General features: G+C 32.8%; 1 protein-coding gene across 1 annotated transcript in view; it reads right to left on the reverse strand.

Moving 5' to 3' along the window:
* Positions 1-20,275, reverse strand: part of LOC124537327 (follistatin) — a 28,231-nt gene extending 7,956 nt beyond the window's left edge. The window contains exons 1-3 of the mRNA XM_047114144.1: positions 19,928-20,275; positions 6,894-7,085; positions 1,605-1,814 (exon numbers count right to left, since the gene is read on the reverse strand). Of these exons, the coding sequence (XP_046970100.1) occupies positions 1,605-1,814; positions 6,894-7,085; positions 19,928-20,210 (685 nt within the window). The 5' untranslated portion in view covers positions 20,211-20,275. The remainder of the gene's footprint in view (positions 1-1,604; positions 1,815-6,893; positions 7,086-19,927) is intronic.
* Between the last annotated feature and the right edge of the window lie 728 nt (positions 20,276-21,003).

Here is a 21,003-nt window from a genome sequence, read left to right on the forward strand (position 1 = left end):
ACTCGATAGCCTTCGCGTACGTCGAAGCCCATGTAACATTAACATTTAAGTTACAACAACTGTAACCTTAAAACTCATAATAAAACTGGTTTCTTTGTCAATTTAACAAAGATATATTTATTAGATACACAATGAAATCAACAGTTATGCCTGAACGAATTTAAGTTTTTATTCGAAACCACTTAAAGTGAGCAAACTATCATTTATTGAATATTTACATAAAAATATACCATATCGAGTTAAAAACATTCTAGACGCGATAAGCGTGTCAGGTCGGTTAGCCAGCTGTTAGGCTTGAACGCGCTAATAATGAACCCGTAAACTTTGATGGGCCTTAAACTACTCCTGCTATAGACATTTACTTATACTTAGAAACTGTTGCTATGTGCCTTATGACTGCTAGATATTTGTTGCCAAGCGGATCAGCTAATGAATCGTGTGCACCCATATTTATAACAATTAACAATTCATTGAACGTAGCACGTGTGTAGGGATCATTATTAATTGCGATTTATAATCGAAGAGGTATTATACTAAAATAGTTCGCGACGGTCGTAAATTGATTGTTCGATTATTTGTGCTTTAATCATATTTATTGCGGTTGAATTTATTGGACGTTAAGATAAGCTACTGCTAAAGGGGCATCAGTGAAAGCTTTCTGCGGACGTTGCTTACGGGCGCCATATGGCGATGCGCGTCGGAATACATTTAGGTAAAATTATGTTCGACTTGGCATAAAATGAAAATTTTCTTTATGCGAATGTGAATTGTTTGTGTAATGTATAAAATTACCGTCGGGGAAAAGGACGACGTATAATTTAACGTTAGTTTTTGTGTTGTAAATACTCGTTAGTGATCGATGCTGTAATGTTATTCAAATGTAATAAATAACAACTACTTTTATTTATTTCATGTCTGAATTATTCTAGAAGGTGGAAAGGTAATTCATTATTAACATATTTATATATCTGTCTACTAAAATTGTAAAGATTTACTCGTTACTTTCTGTATAAAGATTTGTTCGCATATTATAAACATGGTTTATTTCGATTTCACAAATTAGTTACTTTTCGTGTATGATTGATCACTAAAAAAACATTTGAATTTTAGTAGATTGTTTGAAATTAAATGCAACAGTGTGTGCCTTTTTGTAAAGCGATATCGTCTACGAATGGAAACTCATTTTAATTGTAATAATTGCGCAATTTTTTCGTCATTTTAAATTATATTTTACAAGTATATTTTATTGTTTTCTTTCATTTTAGAAATTTTTCTGTTGTTACTACTGGGTAAGTTAGTAAGTTCTCTTGGATGACACTCATCAGTTATTTTACCATCAAACAATGATTATTGTAATAATTTTTAATTATGTATTTTGATTTAAATGTCTATAGACGTTTTCACCACCTCTAGGCGACCAACGTGTTCGCTTGCCTTTCTATTAAAAAAGTGTAGATAAATTGCTAGAACTTTTTTATCGTTCAGTATCAACAATATTAATAAGTTATTTCATTAAAAAAGTATAGATAAATTACTGGAACTCTTTTATCGTTCAGTATCAACAATATAAGTTTTTTCAAACAAATACGAAATTAGGATCTTACCTCGGCAAGGCCCCGGGTAATCGAGAGTGAGGTGCTTAGCGGGGCGGCGGCAGGCTCGGCGGCGCAAGCGGCACAATGAGCGGTACGTCTTGCCGTCGCTGCCGCACACAGGCCCAGCGCGCCTGCAAGTCGCTGCGCAGACGCACCGCGCTCGCCCTCCGCGCACCACGCACCGCCGCCCCGCTCCACATGATACACCAGCACAAGATTCTGTTGAAAACATTTTCATTACATACACATACAGATACATATGTTAAATTCCTAATAGCTATCTATCTGACACGGTTTCGCACAGGTGAAATAAGGGTATACATTTATACCAATATTATCAATGCGAAAGAAATTCTCTCTCTCTTCTAAGTCTGTCTATTCCTCTTTCAAGACCAAACCACTCAAGCTTAAATTTGAGTTCAAACTGAAGTTCCTTGGAAGGACATATAATACAACTTGGTCGGCAACTTGTCAAATATATTTCTTGTCCAGAAACCTTTGTGGATAAGGATTTCCTGGACAAGAAATAATTCACTAAAGTTTAGTCACGATCGGATTAGGAGCGTGTTTATTAGAAAAGTATACGTTATTTTTATTAAAAAGAAATGAATATAATTGATTCCAAATCAAAGTATTTAATCTAAGTCGCCTAAAAGCACTTTTGAATCGATAAATTACAACATTGAATTAATTGAAAAGCTATCACCGGTTGGGAAAGTAGATTTTACCGAGATTATATTATTTGATTCGTATCCTATTTAATTTATATCATGAACGGATAAATCAACGAATGAGAGCGGAAATGTGTATGAAAGATTATTATTAAAGTAAAAAAGATGTTAATTACATACTAAAGCATAATGGCGGTCATTATCTTTGAACAAATTATATGTCAATTAGATATCGATATATGTTCTGCGTTTTTATATTAATTTAGTTTTGTCAAACAGATAACTTTTACGATAATTCTAGTCGATAAAATTTAAATAACAGTTATTACGCATAGTTTAGTATTTTAACGACCTGTTTACTATTTCGGAACCACGCAATATTAAGATCCACGTTTATAGCGTAGCGTTTGTCATTGAATAAAAATAGGAATTTTAAATATATTCAATATGTTTAAGTGGCAGGATTTTAAATTATTTTTCTAAAAAATATCAAACATGCATATGAAGAGCTGAGATGGCCCAGTGGTTAGAACGCGTGCATCTTAACCGATGATTGCGGGTTCAAATCCAGGCAAGCACCACTATATATATATATATATATATATATATATATATGTGTGTTTAATTTGTGTTTATAATTCATCTCGTGCTCGGCGGTGAAGGAAAACATTGTGAGGAAACCTGCATGTGTCTAATTTCATCGAAATTCTGCCACAGGTGCATTCCACCAACCCGCATAGGAACAGCGTGGTGGAATATGTTCCAAACCCTCTCCTTAATGGAAGAGGAGGCTTTATTTCAGCAGTGGGAAATGTACAGGCTGTTACTTTACTTTTTACTTTTATATGAAGTCGAGACTAGACTATTGGTCAAATAGCTAGAAGTAAAACATGGCTAAGTCAACGGATAATTAGTCACATGATGCTTTATTGTTTATAAACGCGAGCTTGATAATGAAGAGTATGTAATTCTGCCGCATGTATTTCCACCGACCCACACAAGAGTAGCGAGGTGGTGATAGATCCAAAAATATTCACTAATGGAGAGGAAAACTCCCTGCGTCACTTTGAGTAGTGATTTCCTATTTGTTACTCTACTTTTACTTTTTAACCGACTTCAAAAAAAGGAGGAGGTTCTCAATTCGTCGGGGCCTTTTTTTATTTATTTTTTTTATTTTTTATGTATGTTACCGAATTACTCGAAGATGGCTGGGCCGATTTTGACAATTCTTTTTTTGTTTGAAAGGGCATGTTTTACAGGTGGTCCCATTGTCAGGAGATCAGGATCTGATGATGGGATCCTGGAGAAATCGAGGGAACTCCTCAAATTTTATAGGCACACCTATAGTGATTTCGGTTTTATTCAAAGTGCCTTGGTCATATGCTCACGAAAAGTGACATTTGATGAAGTAGAACTGATGATGAAGACCACAACTGGTAATCAGAACCTATTAGTAAGTAACTATTTTACGGGTTTAGTTCTATTTCTTTAAGATAGTCGTCAAGCAATTGATGTTAGTAAACATGCCTATGATGAAGTCTAGCTGATGGTGGACTACCAGGAGAACTCCTCAATGATTAACGGTATTGCATCGGGAAAAATGGTATTGTCTAATTGGCGATAAGCAGTTAGCATTAGGCTATTGTAACTTAGGTAACGCTTAATTTGAGTTGCAGTCCACATCGTATTGAAACGGCGTTGAGTTATGTTTAGAGTCGAAAGCCGAAATGTACTGAGTATAATATAGTGAATGACAAACACTACCAATTGTAATTATAAATAACAAAACAACACTGAAAAGCAGTAAATAAATTTTATAAATAAAAAAAAACCGCCTTCAAAAATGAACTAAAAAGAAAAAAATAATCAGTTACATCCATATCCGATTTACGATTTTTTAATCACCTTTTGAAGTCGGTGCCAACAAAGTAAATAAATTTCTATATTGAAATCATTTAATTTGTATCGATAGTAAGGTTTGTCTAATGGTGTCATCTATACAATAAATAGATTTAGGTTTGTATGTATGTATTATGTACCTATATTAGCAATGTCGGCACCGACTTTGAGAGGTGATTAAAAAATCGTAAATCGGATATGGATGTAACTGATTATTTTTTTCTTTTTAGTTCATTTTTGAAGGCGGTTTTTTTTTATTTATAAAAATTTTACACATCTATGCTGATATTCTTTCTTTACCTCTTAGCAGGTTTTTAATTATTATTAAGAAAAAAATGTATTGCATCTATATTGAATAACTTTCATTAAATTTGATCACTAAAATAGCAAGTTTCATGTTTACGAATAGTTTCAAATCAGGTCATCGGTTATAAACTACTATCGGCTATCTATCGGACGATGCACGGCTGCCCTAATTCCTAATAAAACAATCGTTTATCGCAAACAATTCGAAACGTAATACCAAACATACAGCGATATCAAACTCTTCAGAGTAATTGAGATTGCTTTCGAGCAAACAATATAAATAGTGCACGCGAGTATATTTAACAAACATTTCTACACGATAACGTTTTGCGTATGGACGGGGCAATTCTACTAGCGTTATACGTTACTGATTTTATTCGATGCAATTTCGACCCAACCGTCAGAACGGCGATGATATCTCGGTTCGATAAAGTAATAATAAGTTAGTAGAATTACGGACATTTGTAGATGTTAAAATAAGAGGAATTATTGATGTTACTTCTTGATTCTGGTTTTTTTTTTAAATATTTTCTACTACATACAACAAATGATTGATTTGAATAATTTCGGGTTCAAACCCAGGCAAGCACCACTATGAATATGTGCTTAATTTATGTTTATAATTCATCCCGTGCTCGGTGGTGAAAGAAAACATCGTGAGGAAACCTGCATGTGTCTAATTTTATCGAAATTCTGCCACATGTACATTCCACCAACCCGCAATGGAACAGCGTGGTGGAATATGTTCCCAACCCTCTCCTTAATTAATAGGCTGTTACTTTTAATTTACTTTACATACAACAAAAAGAAATGGTAATATATTTAGTCCAGAATCGGGAAAATTGTCCAGTTTGCTCTGATTCGGGTCTTTTAAGGGAATATATGTAGTGTGCCTTGAGATAAATGTTACAATAATAAGCGAAAGGCTTTGTTATCAATCTGTCTAATGTACACTTCAATACATATTTACAGTTTATGTTATATTTGTAGCTCCACACATGTTTTGCCTTTGGTGTATCTTACCTTTAATTTGTTTTTTTATTTTGATTTGTATGTTTTTACTAAATATATACCATACAAAAAATTTAAAAAAACAAATGCATTTTAATGCTTAATTTTTTAAGTATTTAGAGAGGTTTATAAGTGGTTATTAAATTTTAATGGATTTTTAAGTCTTTTTACGAAATATAATTAAATTAAATGTATTTTTTAAGTTGTTAATGTTTCCTTAATTAAACTCCTTTCAAATTTATATATATTTTTAATTAAAACGGAGGACGAACTTTACGACTTTTATATATAAAATCGATTATATTTCTTGTAATTATATTTTACTAATGAGCAAGAAGTTACGATATACATTAAGATAGTTGTGTATATGTATCAGGGTTGTTATGGATCTTCGTAAACGAAACCGAAATCAATAAAATAAAATAACTATAATTTTGTTTTCTCATATCGCTATACTCAGAGAGGATAACAGCTAATTGTAATTCAAATCTATTAGTTTGTTAACCACTTAATTTTTTTTCTTTAACAACTTATTAATCTAATTTTCGTTTCTGAAACAATCGAATAATCCGAAATAACCTCCAAAATTTTATTCATGCATCCGTATTCATATTCAGATCCGAAACGACGTATCCGTAACATCCCTATCACTGGGAAATTAGAAAATATTGTCAATAAATCAAATGAGCTCGAGATAAGATTAATCATTAATATTAAATTACACGACATAAATTAATTATTAACACATCTTTATAGCAATGTAAGAAACGATACTTTAATATATTTATAACATGTATAGGTATGTAAATCATCTAATTGGGATTCAAACGGAATTGTACAGTCAGTCCGTTGACGGTATTGCGATTTGTTTATGTATCGTGGACTAAATACGTCGTCACGGGCTTATCTCGTCCATGTTGTTAATGAAAACGTTAGTCCAAGTATAAATATGCATGGAAATATTAACATTTGAATTATATAAGTTATTTAATATATGCCAACCGTGTAAATTGATTCTCAAGTGAACGCTATAATGAAGTCTGCGAAGCTATATACGGATGAAATATTAACGGTTTTTTTATTAATTACGTTATAGGCGGGTTCAACTCCAGGCAAGCATCAATGAATTTTCAAGTGCTTAATTTGTGTTTTTAATTCATCTAGTGCTCGCCGTTGAAGGAAGATATCGTGAGGAATCATGCATACGTCTAATTTCAATGATATTCTGCCACATGTGTATCTATTAAGCGGTATTGGAGCAGCGTTGTGAAATAAGCTCCAAACTATTTCAACGTAAATATAGATATAACGTAAATATTTCAATATAAATATAGATCGTGTCCTAAGTATAAAATGTTAGTCACTTGTTTCAAAGTAAATTGTATATAAAATAAATGGTATTAAATCTCACCAGCACAAGCTGTACACGGTACACCTCCAGATAAAGCTTTATAGAAGAATATTTCCCCGCTGTCCAGGTCGCGCGGGCTCCAGGCCGCGGGTGCGCGTGCGCCGCCCGAGCAACACTCCGCGCGACCCACGCGTAGCGCCGCCACAGAGCTGCATCGTCCGCCGCGCTCCATTCCCGACCAGCAGATCCCGGCTACAGATAATTCAAAGTTAAATTAGTAAAGTCAAAGTCATTGATATAGCTCAGAGGTTAGAACGCGTGCATCTTAACCGATGACTTCGGGTTCAAATCCAGGCAAGCACCACTATGTTTATGTGCTTAATTTGTGTTTATAATTCATCTCGTGCTCGGCGGTGAAGGAAAACATCTTGAGGAAATCTGAATGTGTCTAATTGCGTAGAACTTCTGCCACATGTGCATTCCAACATTGGAACATGTTCCAAACCCTCTCCTTAATGGGAGAGGAGGCCTTAGCCCAGCAGTGGTAAATTTACAGGCTGTTACTTTATAAAGTCAAAGTAAAAAATCTTTATTTATTATGTGATAGTCAAAAATCTACGACCGGTTCGGAATATACCACCTCGGACCTAAGAACCGGCGAAAGAAACACAGCGGCATCTACAACGTAAAAATATTATATAATAGGTCATAATATTTTAAAAAGGTAATTTTTTTGTATATATGGGGTAATAGTTATAATTAAAAAAAAATTTCTTTGGTAAAAAATGGCTAAATTATTCCTAAAGATTATAGAGTATAAGATATCAATCAATAAGCCTTTTCATTTAGAATTATTGGAACTTTACCTATATAGTTCTTAAATTGTAATTGAAAACAATTTGCCAACAAATAAATTAACAATAAATGTTGCTGAAAATACCTTAGATAAATTGTCCGTGAAAAAATTGTTTGAAAAGCTTGTTTAAGCATGTTCAGTTATTTTGACAAATAGATTAATTTAAGTTAAGCAAAGTGCGCGTTTCATTTTGATACTGTGATTACAGATTGATGTGGTGAACCATGCATAATTACGTTACGTCTAAGCCCTATCGTGTACGCCGTTATGGTGTTTATTATATTGGTTGAACACACGCGATGGCTGCAATCGCTGCCTGTTTTGCTTACTCTGAGATTGTCGCGTTCTCATAATGGCGGGACACATTTTTTTTTTTATAATTGGAATTCTCTAGTACTAAGTATTTGAGTACTTATTGTTGTTATGTCTATTTATATACAAACTTTTTCGGACATAAAAAAATAAATTGCGTTTTAATTTTTCATAATTTGGTTCGAAAAAAGATTCCACTGTCAAAGGTATATATAATAATACCAACCGGCCTTAATATATATTTAAACATGGCCGGTTCCTCGGTTAAATGTTATAGTCTGTAAAACCTAATAAGAAATTCTATGTCAGATACAAATTCAACTACCTACATACATTTATATAAAGGTTTAAAAATATATTTTTGGAACTCTATAGAAAAAAGTGCACAAAAAAAATAAACGGGCCTTATTTATTATTCATAGAACTTGATTATTTTTTGCTTAGAATTATAAGCGCCGCATTTAAAACTCAATCCTTTTTAAATTATCTAATTTATGTGCTAGATGCCGTTAGGAGAATAGAAGTCACGTACAAAAACTTGCTTTTAATTATTTTAATCTATGTGTGAAACACGAATTTGAATAATCATAATATTATCGTAGCAATTACTAAAATTAATATAAGCATTATCTATTTACAAGTAAAGAGATAATTATCAATTTCATAAATCGTATGTAATTCGTTTATTATAAAAAGCAAGGCGCGAGTTGTGTTTCAATAAAAACGCGGTTACCAATATTTGAAAACTGATATTAAAAGCAGATGCGTGTACGAGTGTTCGGCTGGATTCCAGCGCTGACTCAGAGCTCGCTAGACACCACCCAGACGCTATTTCACAAACTGGCCAGCCACCGCCGCCGTCGCCCGCCTCGACCAAATTGCATACGAGCGACCGTTAACCACCCGCCTTATTTTTCCTTGTGCAATGACGTGTTAATTTTAAATCACAATGTATACGTGTTATTGTATGATCATTTATGCAAATTGAGACACTTTGAACATAAATTAAAAAGAAAAAAATGCCATAGTAAGTTATTTTTTTTACGTTTACAACAAAATACGCTTAGAAAAGGTCTATTGGTTTAAAAGATTCGAAATGGTTTCATTTTAAATAGCAACACCGAAAAACAATAACCCCCTTTTAACACATTTTAAAGAAGTTACAATTTATTAGAATTTCTGATAAGTAATTATTTACATAAACATGATAACTCATGTTTATGTAAATAATTTATAGATATTTAATAAATAAGTACATCGATTATAAAATGAATATATTTAATTACATAGTCTGCATTTCCTTGATGTAAATGTCAAATGAGCACTCTTACAGATCTAGCAAAACTACAAACTTAAAGCTGTCCAGAGGAATAAATGGAAACGTATTAATAATATCAACCACGATTTTCTATATAAAGCGGCTGTCGTAGTGGTCAGCGGTAAAAATGCAAATTAAATTGAATAACGATTTACGCGCGAACAGCGGACATTGACTCCGATCACATCCTATCTTCGGTGCGTATTATTGAAATTGTAAAAAATATCTTATGATTTAATTGTGTTAAAAATAAGCTTTGAACAAACTGAAAAACAGTCTCAGTGAGGAAAGTACGGATTGAATTGTTCATAGCTAAATAAATACTATTATTTATGCTTTTTTTGTGATTGTTATTTTATAGGTATTTAGTGAATAAAGTGTGAAGTTGCTAGTAGATAGCCAATAATATAATGGACTCGCCTCCGCCGGTTCAGTCAATTTTGGCGCCACATATTGGAAGCAACGCGGATCTCGTTGAACCCACTTCTTCATCGATCGATGCTTCAGTGTTTTTTGTTGCAAAAACTATTTTAATTTAAACCCAACAAACTATGCTCGCCAGAAGTTTTTCATCGCATTCCATATTAATTGAAGTACGAAAAAATTGGGAATTTTAATTAAACTTTTTTTTTTATTTTGCCATGCAATAGTATTTCAAATTTGAAAATCATAATTAATAAATAAGTTTTGGATTAATACTTACATCATTCGGGTTATATTGGAATTAATATTATTTAAAAATATAATAGGAATTAAATGAACATTAAAAGTAGGTGTATTGGTAAAGACCAATAATTTAATACAGAACATTGTTGTGTCGATGCAAGACTTAAAATATTAGAGGCAAACTGGTTTTATAATCACTTTTCCTTCATAGCGTGCCCGAAATAGTAGTTTCACGAATCTCGTGTCTTGATTTGCAATTTTAATTATTTTGGCTATTGTTTGGGAGCATAACAGATTAGCGAACAAATTGAAAGCGGACGCGAAAAATAAACAGCGCGTCATTAGAGTGCGGGCGAGACGCAAATAGACCGGTAGCAGTTCGCTTCTGTCACCACTGATATTTGTGGGATCATGAATGACCCCAGAATAGACAGCACTAAAACGGACCAGTTAATTATACGCGCCGCTTATTTTGATTCCACGCTATCAACAAATAACTTCACTGGAGGTGTGATTTAATATGTCAAAATAATATCACACTTTGAAGCGTTCTCGGCTGACACATCAGCGCGCCTGTTAATCAATCGGCTCGCCTGCAATCGCTATATTTCAATACAAATAAACAGTATAAAATGAAAAGGTAAGAAATAAAAGATCACGCGGATACACAGCAGGATTTTTAAATTTAATTAATAAAACAGGTATTTAATAAGCAACGTTACTCAGCGACTTTTGTTACAGCTACGTTATTTACACAAAAAAATAATAATATCGGTGAACGGTATCCACGTGCCGCATGAAATCCGAGTCGATATATGTTGTATCAAAACTATAACACGAATTCGTTCATTATTCAACGACGGCGTTTAATAATAGCCTTTGTTTTTTAAAGTATTACGAGACGGTTTCATAAAATGTTCCCAATCTGTTACCAAGGGAGGACTGGTAATGAAATGCATTAATTGTCTCCACAAAAGTTGGGTGTCCCTAATTTAAAATTGTGATCGTCTGGCAGCCTTCGAGCGACCTAGTTTTCGGTTCTGGGACATTGAAGGACATATTTAAGCAGGTGTCTGGATTATATTTTGCATAATAACTTAACTCGCCGTCTAGCCGTTTGATTATTGAAATAAATCTGTCTGCGGCGCCCGAATAATATTACCTTAGATAATTAGTAATTCAAATTGTAGAATATGGTTAATTCATTAAAAATAAAAGAAAAGACAAATATCAACCTGTAATTATTAAATGGTTTGGTCGTTATAAATTTATAGGAATTTAATAATAATCATTTATATTTTTTAACGTTTCAGTAAAATAAACAAAACCACAAATTATTGTTTATTTTATTTTTTTTCTAATAAAATTACTGAACGTTAATTGAAAGAAATGTCCGTGTCTATATGTTGTCGCCTATTTGATATGAGAGTCATGTTTAAAAAATGACATAGAAGCGTGTGAATTTCTGAGTTTTTGCCAAAAAATTCTTTAGAACTCGCGGACGTGATGAATCAAAATGTGCAGCGGTAACGTCACTTTAAGCTTGTTTGACAGATCATTTCTTATTTGTCAGAAAATTAGGTTCGCAGCTATAAAATGTTTAAATAGTAATAAGCACAAAAAGTTGTTTCATTAAAACTTGTTGATAAATGTTGTACCATAAATTGAATTACAAATTAAGAACAGTTTTTTTGTATAAAATATTTACTGTTTTAACTATTTCTGTACCGCTTGCAGTGGAATTAGACCTTGGAATATTAGTATAGGGATTTATGAAACCAATTCATTGCCTGGCATTTCTAAAAGTTTTTTTTTTAAATATCGAATAGATTATTATAATATAATAAATGTTAAGGTACGCTAAGGTACGTAAGGTTTCTCTTCCACTACCGCTGAACAGAATTTTATGAAATTTGATGTGAAACAAATTTGAACTCAAAGGAAGGATATAACAAGCAATCCTCAAAAAGGCAAGCGAAGTCGTGGGTAACAACAAGTAATTATATAAATTAGCAATAGATTTCGAATTAATTTACATTGACGTTTTATAAAGTTATACATCGATTTCGAATAAGTAATGTTATAAAATGATAGTGAAGAAATAAAAAAAAACTGAAAAGATTTAATATATATTTAAGAGCAAAAATTTTTAATTTAAATTAATTAAGCATTTAATGTAAATATTATTAAGTAAATTATTTTAGATTATTATTATAGTATTAGATGTATATGATCAAATCATTAGCAGTTATTTTGATAAAACAAAGTATTTATATAATATTTTTTATTGCACTAGTATTCGCATGAATGAATTGAAATCCCGTTACACTTGCGTATTTCAATACTGGCTGTATTTTCAAAACGCACGCTGCAAGCGTAGTCTGTGTCCAACAGTAGTCCGGTAGTGCATCCAAGTTAGTGATGTTCCTGCATCAGCTAATAATTATCGACTCTATTAAAGATTATTTTTCTAACTAAACTGACTGACAGAATGTTAGTTCGAAACATTGAAATAAGATTGAACATAATCGTAAACAAAAGTCGAAGACGGGTATATATTCAAAATTCAAGGAAACATTTGTATGTGTTGAACGAGCGTTCCATACATAAATCTCGCGAAGCGATTGAATGCAGACGCGTAAGCGTGCCCGCGCGCATAATTCAAAGGGGCGATCACCAGGAATCGCAGTTTGGCATGCAGACGGTCGAGTTCATTCCAAAGCAATAAACCCGTTAGCGGCGACGTAATATGCATATTGGTGAACACTAAATGTATCGCATTCGTATACAAAATAACCTTAAAAAAACACAAGCGTTTCAAAATGTAATGTAATTTATCATCTTAATATTATATAAGATGTTAATATAACACATAAAACATTTAAATCTTAGTGTTCAGGAATGATAGAATAGGTGATGTATCTCTGCTTACATTTACATAGCAAAACATTTTAAATGTTCCTTTGGATATGGATCTTTATTATTTAAACTTATATTATTAGCTATATGATATAATATTGCAGTAAGTATATATTTTAAGTATCGATACATTCACTGTCGATATCGATGCTGCATGTTGATGGGCGTCACCAGCCAGCAGGTGCTCAGTCTGATATGTACGGTTCCTCTCGAATCATCACGGCGCCGGCCGCCGCGACCGGACGACCCGGCTCTTTAATATTTATTTACACATGCAAATGCGCTCGACACAAACAACTATACAAATATAAGAGCACTAGCCGAAACTACATGCCACTGCATAATAGAGAGCTGTATAGTCATTATTTATTCCATATTTGAATTGCGATTATTGCTAATTTCAAGATGAAATTCATAAGTGTAGTGATCGTCTTTTGTTTTTCTTAGGTCGTTAACAGATTTTTACTCGCCCATGCTTTACTTCGTCATTTATACTTCCATAGATTTTTCTAATAACAACAATCTTCTGTAATGATCGTTATTATGAGCACCTAATGACCGTACGGGTGCGACGCGCGTTTCCGCTCTTTTTTACTTCATTTATATTTTCTTACTGCATAACTCCTATGCAGTTATAGCATCCTGAGACTAATAATCGTATAATAGTAAACATTCAGAGATATTGATGTATTTATAACTACCGGGTATAATATTGTAAGCATAACGCTATAGATGAAATATGAAGAATTAATCGACAATAATGTTTTTCTTTTGCCATCATGGGATGGTATTATAGGGCGATTTAATGTACAATACTTCAATGATGAGAAGCTGAGATGGCCCAGTGGTTAGAACGCGTGCATCTTAACCTATGATTTCGGGTTCAAGCCAAGGCAAGCACGACAATATATATGTGCTTAGTTTGTGTTTATAATTGATCTCGTGTTCGCGTCGAAGGAAAAGATCGTGAGGAAACCTGCATGTGTTTAATCGAAATTCTGCCACATGTGCATTCCACCACATTCACATTGGAACTGATTGGTGGAAAATTTTCCAATCCCTCTCCTTAATGGAAGAGGAGGCCTTAGCCCAGCAGTGGGTAATTTACAGACTGTTACTTTACTACTTTACTTCAATGTTTGTTTGCTTGTCAATGCAATCTTTAATTTCCTACATATTTTTTTACGATAAAACAGTCGCAATTTGCTGTAATCTTTGACAAGAAAATTGGGATATCTATTATCCCAATTTCGTGGCAGGCTTTTAAACAAGGCCAGCGAAGGTTTTAATTGTCGGATCGATATAGATTATAAAACCAAAATCGACTATTATCAACGGATATTCGACAAAACGAATATTTTTACGACTTTTTAACAACATAAAGTAAAGGTTGGTTGAGACTTTATGACAACAATCGACTCGAAATTGTGATTTCTTTTTTAATAAGATATTATTTTTAAATATCTTCAACCATCAAATTGGTAAAAACACGCTTCTTTATTTTTAACACTGTTATGAAATTTAAAATAAATACATTACATCTTCACATAAAATCTTTTAAATCAAATAAAAATTTAAGTGCTTGTCTGCGATTTTGAAATTACTTATCGCTGTTTATTTGCAGGTAATAAAAACTAAAATAACCTCTCCCAACATTACTTCTGTCTCTTCGTTCAAGGTTATTATTGAAACGGCTGAACCAATTTTAGTATGAATTTAAAGGCAAGGCAAATGGCAAGGGGCTTGTCTAAGAATTATAAACCTGACTTAATTATCAATTCTGCCGCGTCTGTCCGTGTGATATAGACAAGAGTGATTTATGACGACGATTTAGGTGTATAATGTATTATATATTTATTACGGTTTTATGGAAAATAGCTGAAATATGACAATGATTGCTAAATATATCGTAAAACAATAATGCCGACTGGCAACATTTATACCAAACTAACAGAGTTCAATACTAGCGATAGAATGTATATTTCGAATTGGAAGCTTTACTTTTAATACAGTTTCAAACAACTAAAAAGTACGTTTTAATTTGATTTGATTTGATTAAACTATCAAGTATAATAAATAGGTTATAATTGAGAAAAAATATTAACGTAAACAATTTATTTTTTGGGTATACATAGGTACAAAATATGATTTAAATTAAAAACGGAATGGATTTGTTTGTAAGAAACGAAAACAAGTATTCACACCATTCATACTACGACTTCGATTGGTTTGAAAAGGTAAGCTAGTAACTACTACATACATCATCTCAGTAGTCTCATAAATCGGAACATTACATTATAGTATTACTATTAATATAATTATAATACTGCATGACTTGATTAATTCGGACAAACGCGTAAATCCAAAACAAGATCCTTCTATTAGTAAAGCACTATATTTTATATGTTTTTTTATGTATTTTATAATTAGATGATTATTATAACACTCAATAAATAAACTGTTTCAAGCTATAATTCAATGATATATGTTAATTAAAGGTAATTTACTATGAACGCATACATCGATATGTAATTATACAAGGTGTTAATCGATTCTAATTTCGTTAGACATCCGCCCTGCCCATATTTAGTTATGTTTACAGATAAATTATTTCAAATTAGACATAGTAATTGCCATAAGATTTAGGTAATCGGGTTAACTTACATCGGCGTTTAAAGTATTGTCGGCAAGGAAATAAATCATGGCGAAGTATTCGAGTTTTGTGAATTATGAGAAAATCGATCGATATATTTACGATAATAGATGTGATTTGCGGTCAACTAATATTTTAATCAATATAAGGTTCAACTCTGTAGTAATTATCTATTTCTTTTGTTTTATATTAAGTTGAGCCGAGATGGCCCAGTGGTTAGAACACGCGCATCTTAACCGATGATTTCAGGTTCAAACCCAGGCAAGCACCACTATATCTGCTGAATTTGTGTTTATAATTCATCTCGTGCTCGGCGGTGAAGGAAAACATCGTGAGGAAACCTGCATGTGTCTAATTTGTGTTCATTCCACCAACAGGCATTAGAACAGCGTGGTGGAATATGTTCCAAGCTCCTTAATGGGAGAGGACGCCATAAGCCCAGCAGTGGGAAATTTACAGGCTGTTACGTTACTTTATATTAAGTTCGTATATTACATTATTTTAAACTAAGTTCTCAGAGTCTGTCTGTACGCCATAAACTTAAAAATTACCGAATGGTTTTGTTATACGGTTTTCGCCAATGCAGGGAGTGATTCACGAGGAAGGTTTGTATGTATAACTCATTAATGTTTTGTGAAAATTGACTGGATATGGCGATGATTGCTGAAGATGACTGGAAGTTTTAATGGCGCCGCGAAACCGGTAGAGTTATATACTTTGAATAAAGATATAACAATTATTCAGTAAAAATTTCTTTATGGAGAATGAATTACAAATAAATTCGCTAATGCATATAAAATGTTATATTTTAGTTCAACAAGAAGTTCAACAAAACGACATGATTCTAACATGTTTTGAAAGATTTAAGGTGTTATATTCGTTATATTTGTCATTAATGCAGAGCAAAGCGGTGCAAAGTTTTGTTGCTTTATTTTAATTTTTTAAAACATCGACAAAGAACAATTTTTGATGTTACGATGCTTCAATCAAAGAAAACTTTAGTCTGTATGTTACATTTTTACTACTTACACAATTGTTTTAAGAGCATTACAAAAATTGTTTATGTATAAATAGCAATCATATTAAAATTAATTTATAAGCACATAAATTATGGACATAAAACATTTACATCCTTTTCTGTATAAAATCGAGTAAAACCTTTTTTATTTACTTAATGTTGTTCATTCATCTACATTTACATGATTTTGATAAAATACAGAAAGCATGACATGTAACAACAAAAAGCAGGGAAACGTTTAATTTTTATATTTAGTTCGTAAATAAATTAAAATGTGACGTTTTAAAAACAATACACAAATCATGCAATGCACATGAAATAAAAAAAATGTATAAGAAGTTGTGATGTCAAATTATTATTAATTTAATAAGTATACTTATTATAAGTAAAGAAAAGTAGAGTTCACAGAATATTACTTTATTACGATTTAATTTTTGGGTAATATTTGAGTAACTTTAATTAACATTAAATTAACATACATATGTATGTAGAGATATACAAAAATATTGTGTTTGTTTTAGTTTTATATTTGTTACGCTTCATGCTCTATAAAAACTAATGGAGCAAAATTTAATGGGATTTTTTTTATGGAACACTAAATTTTTTATATAATAGTTCGACGCTGCCAAACTTCCGGGAAAATGTTGAACAAATCATAGCCACCATCAACAGGTTAAAAGCTTACCGTAATATATACAGGGTCACGTCAAATTTTCACTATTACCTCGAAATTTATTTTTCATGTTTTCAGTATAAAAGTATGTTAGCATATTAATATGCACTTAAAACAATTCGTATTTTGTGAATAGCTTACTATTTTTTTTATATTGTAATAATATCCTAACGAGGGAAAGCAATTACGACGTTAAATGTAATAAATAAATAATTAGGGCAGTGTTGTTCGACGTTGAATTTATGCATCAATAAAATGTAATGAACCCATGCCTATCTATTTCCATTAAATGTATTTTAATCTTTCTAAAGCTGGCCTTTGAGAGAAGTCGGTTTTCATGTATTTGTATTAATAAGATTTTGAGTTTTGAATTTAACTGACAAAAAAAGTATTTTTAAAATTAAAAGATTTTCGAACGTTCACCATAATAGTGTAATCGGCTAATCTTGATATTGGAAAATATTGCTTAAGTACTTAAACAATTGTACTTTATTGTTATAGTCTGTAAATAAAATAGTGGAAAGGAATCTACTGAGTTTCTTATCAGTAGAATCTACGTTCTGACCTATTGGTAGCTTCCCACTAAATTCAACACTAATATTACAATTCAAAAGTCTTCGAGCCCAATTGAATAAGGAATATTTAATTTTATTATAAGTATAAATCTATATAGGTGCGAAAAATTATTTTACGTAGTTGTAATTTTATTTATTAGAGTTTGTTTTCGAAAATAAATATAATCGTAAGTATATTAGCATACAAAACATGAACAATTCGATTAACCCCTCGAGTTTCGATGCAATGAAAATATTTATGTTATGATATTCATATTTATAAATTCATATCCACAGGTATACACAAGTCATGTACAGAATATAAGCTTCTACTAATGAGTGGACGCATCCACAAATATTTCTTAATGAGTTTTATCTTTTGATCGCATACATTTACCTAATTATCAGTCTGATCCTATATGGTACAGATTGACGACTTGCAGCCAGAAAATTATAACAAAATACTTCGATTATAATAATTATAAGTTCATATTAATTATGTATTCCTCTTAAAAATATTAGTAATTATAACTGACAAAAATATAAAAGAAAATTGAAAACATGAGCTAAATGTATGCATAAGAATTAATAAGAAAACACTTTATTTTTAAACGTTTGTCCTTCTAAATAATTAAAACTAATGACCATTTAGTTATACATATATTAAAGTTATTATAATCTTACATTCTTATGTTTCAAAAATAGATCTTTATTGTTTATCTTTTAGTATCAGACGATAGAACATATATGATATGTTCTTTGTACTAAATATGTTTTGCGAACCTGGTGATGAGGACTTTGTCTTTTTTTTTTAAATAATTAATATTATAATACTGAAATCCTTAATGCAATTATATTTCGCCCTTCAAACAAATTATTTAAAAACTTTAGAAAGTATTTTTATCTGTACTAATAGTATACAATACTGATTATTATTAATGAGACAGACTTTGTTTGGTCACTGATAATATCATATAATTATGATGATTATGATGATTGGCCCCAAAAATTATTTATATAAAATAGGTACTATATTAGTTGAAATGGGGAAAACAATTAACAAGAACATAAAATCGAATCATCTTTAGACTCTATGTATAGTTGTCATTATGTTTTTGTGTTACGACAAATTAAAAAAAAAAAACCTTACTATAACTTTTGAGCCGTTTTTTTCGAGACAGCGCGATTTGCGCGGGCTATAGAGGTAAAAACAACTTGTTGATAGGTAAACAAAATACAAGTAAGATTTTAGTTAGAAAACAGACGTTATTTATTAACTCGTTATTTTTCTTAATCTATTTTTAAATCATAAATATTTATTCTTTTTTATATTTATATATAAGCAATTAGTACCGTTAACGGCTATTTCGATCGACAAGTTGTTTAAAATGATATTTGTCAACAGCTAGGAATGAACGAGTTTTATGTAAAACGTAGAGCTCGCATCGGTTGTTGACTGTAACACTATTCGCGTATTTATTACGCATTTTCTATCTTCCGGTCGCTATCAAAATAAAATAAAAATAGCCTTCAGTCTATTTTGATTTGATCCACTTTACACTAAGTGAGAATGATAAAATGTAAATGTAATTTTGAAAAGAGAATAACACGAGCAGTCGTTTAAAAACAATACGGGTGTTAATTATGTGTGTACATCGTTTTATGACTCTACGGCAACGCACTGTTGTTTATTTAAAACTTTAGAAGAATAAATTGTATCCAAACAATCAAGGGGCATTGCTATACGAAGTTTGTTTGCCAAGTTTCTGTAGTGTGACAGTTATAACAGGTAAATTCAGTTGGTTTACTCGAAGGAAAGCAAAATTAACTTACCGTATCAATAAAATACGAACACTTTACGCTTATCAATTGTATACTAAGAAGTTTTTAACCGCTCGCCGCCACGATATTGCAAAACGGGAGCCGCTCTACCGGTCAAGCGACTCCGCCGAAATTATCACATTTGTTTGCGAGTGATTAATTTTAATTAATTATCATTACCGAGAAGCCGGCCACTGATAACTTCGGGAACAGAGGAAGCCGTACCTGACATCACTGTCACTCTTACATTTAAAAGAAAAAAAAAAAAACATTTGTCAAAAAATTAAAAATCGGTGTATCTCACCTGCTGCCGGGCGCACGAGCACGAGCGGCAGCACGAGCAGCGGCAGCAGGGGCAGCCGCATGCTCCCGCTAGCGTCGCATGTCGGCGCGTGCGGCGCTCTGTGCTCCTCGCCCGCCGCCGCGGTACTGCGCGCCACTCGCGCCAGGCGGGCGCTCGCCGGGCGAGCCGCGCGACGAGCGCGCCCCGAGCGCCGCCACCGCGTGTGCCGGCGCGGCACGTGCGCGCACACTCGCGCGCCACGCGTGCCACTCGTTGCACCCGCCTGAGACGCCGCGTCTAGCATCCGACGCCCGTCTTACCATCGGTGTGGCCCTATCGGAGAGTCGGCGCGGACTGAGAGCGCGGTCAGGCGGCGGCGAGGTGCAAGTGCAGCGGCGCGGCGTGGCGGTCGGCGCGGCGTGGCGCGAGTCGTCGACCGCGCGCCTCCCGCGGCCTTCCGCCTCCGCGGAATGTGCTGCGGACGCTGCAGCACCCGCACATCGCCAACGGCGAACTTCTGCTTCTACTGCACAACTCACCCCATGGACTTACTTCCAAAACATATTACAAACATCCTATCGTTAAACATTGTATTTTATTTTTGTAGGGCCGAGACACTCATTATACTTATGTAAGTTTTCAATTATTCACTCGGATACTTAGACTTGCAACTTATTGGTGTATTAAATTTTTGAAATAAAATTTTGAAATGTGTCGTGTGATTCAACAAATCTCTAATCATGACATGTACATCAAATTAATCTCATTAAAGACAATCTTTAAATCAAAATGATAGATCATTGAACTTAACGTTAGTTAAGCGTTGAAGTCTTTTCAAGGGCGCTTATTAGGCGGTACAGACAAAAAATCGCGGAACCGCTTGTATAAAAAGCAGTTGGCAACAGTTTATTCTTAAGCAAAGGTCGTATGACTTAATAAAGTAACAAGTGTTGTTTGAAATTTCACTAATGCATACAATAACTAATTTAAAAGATGTACTATTTTTTTTAAACAATTCCTGTCAGATTTTGTCGTCTGGTTTTCGTAACTAATGATTTTAAAAACGCACAATGGCCAGCAGCAGCAAGCAATTATTA

Source organism: Vanessa cardui, chromosome 18, assembly GCF_905220365.1.
Source record: "Vanessa cardui chromosome 18, ilVanCard2.1, whole genome shotgun sequence".
Taxonomy (NCBI): domain Eukaryota; kingdom Metazoa; phylum Arthropoda; class Insecta; order Lepidoptera; family Nymphalidae; genus Vanessa; species Vanessa cardui.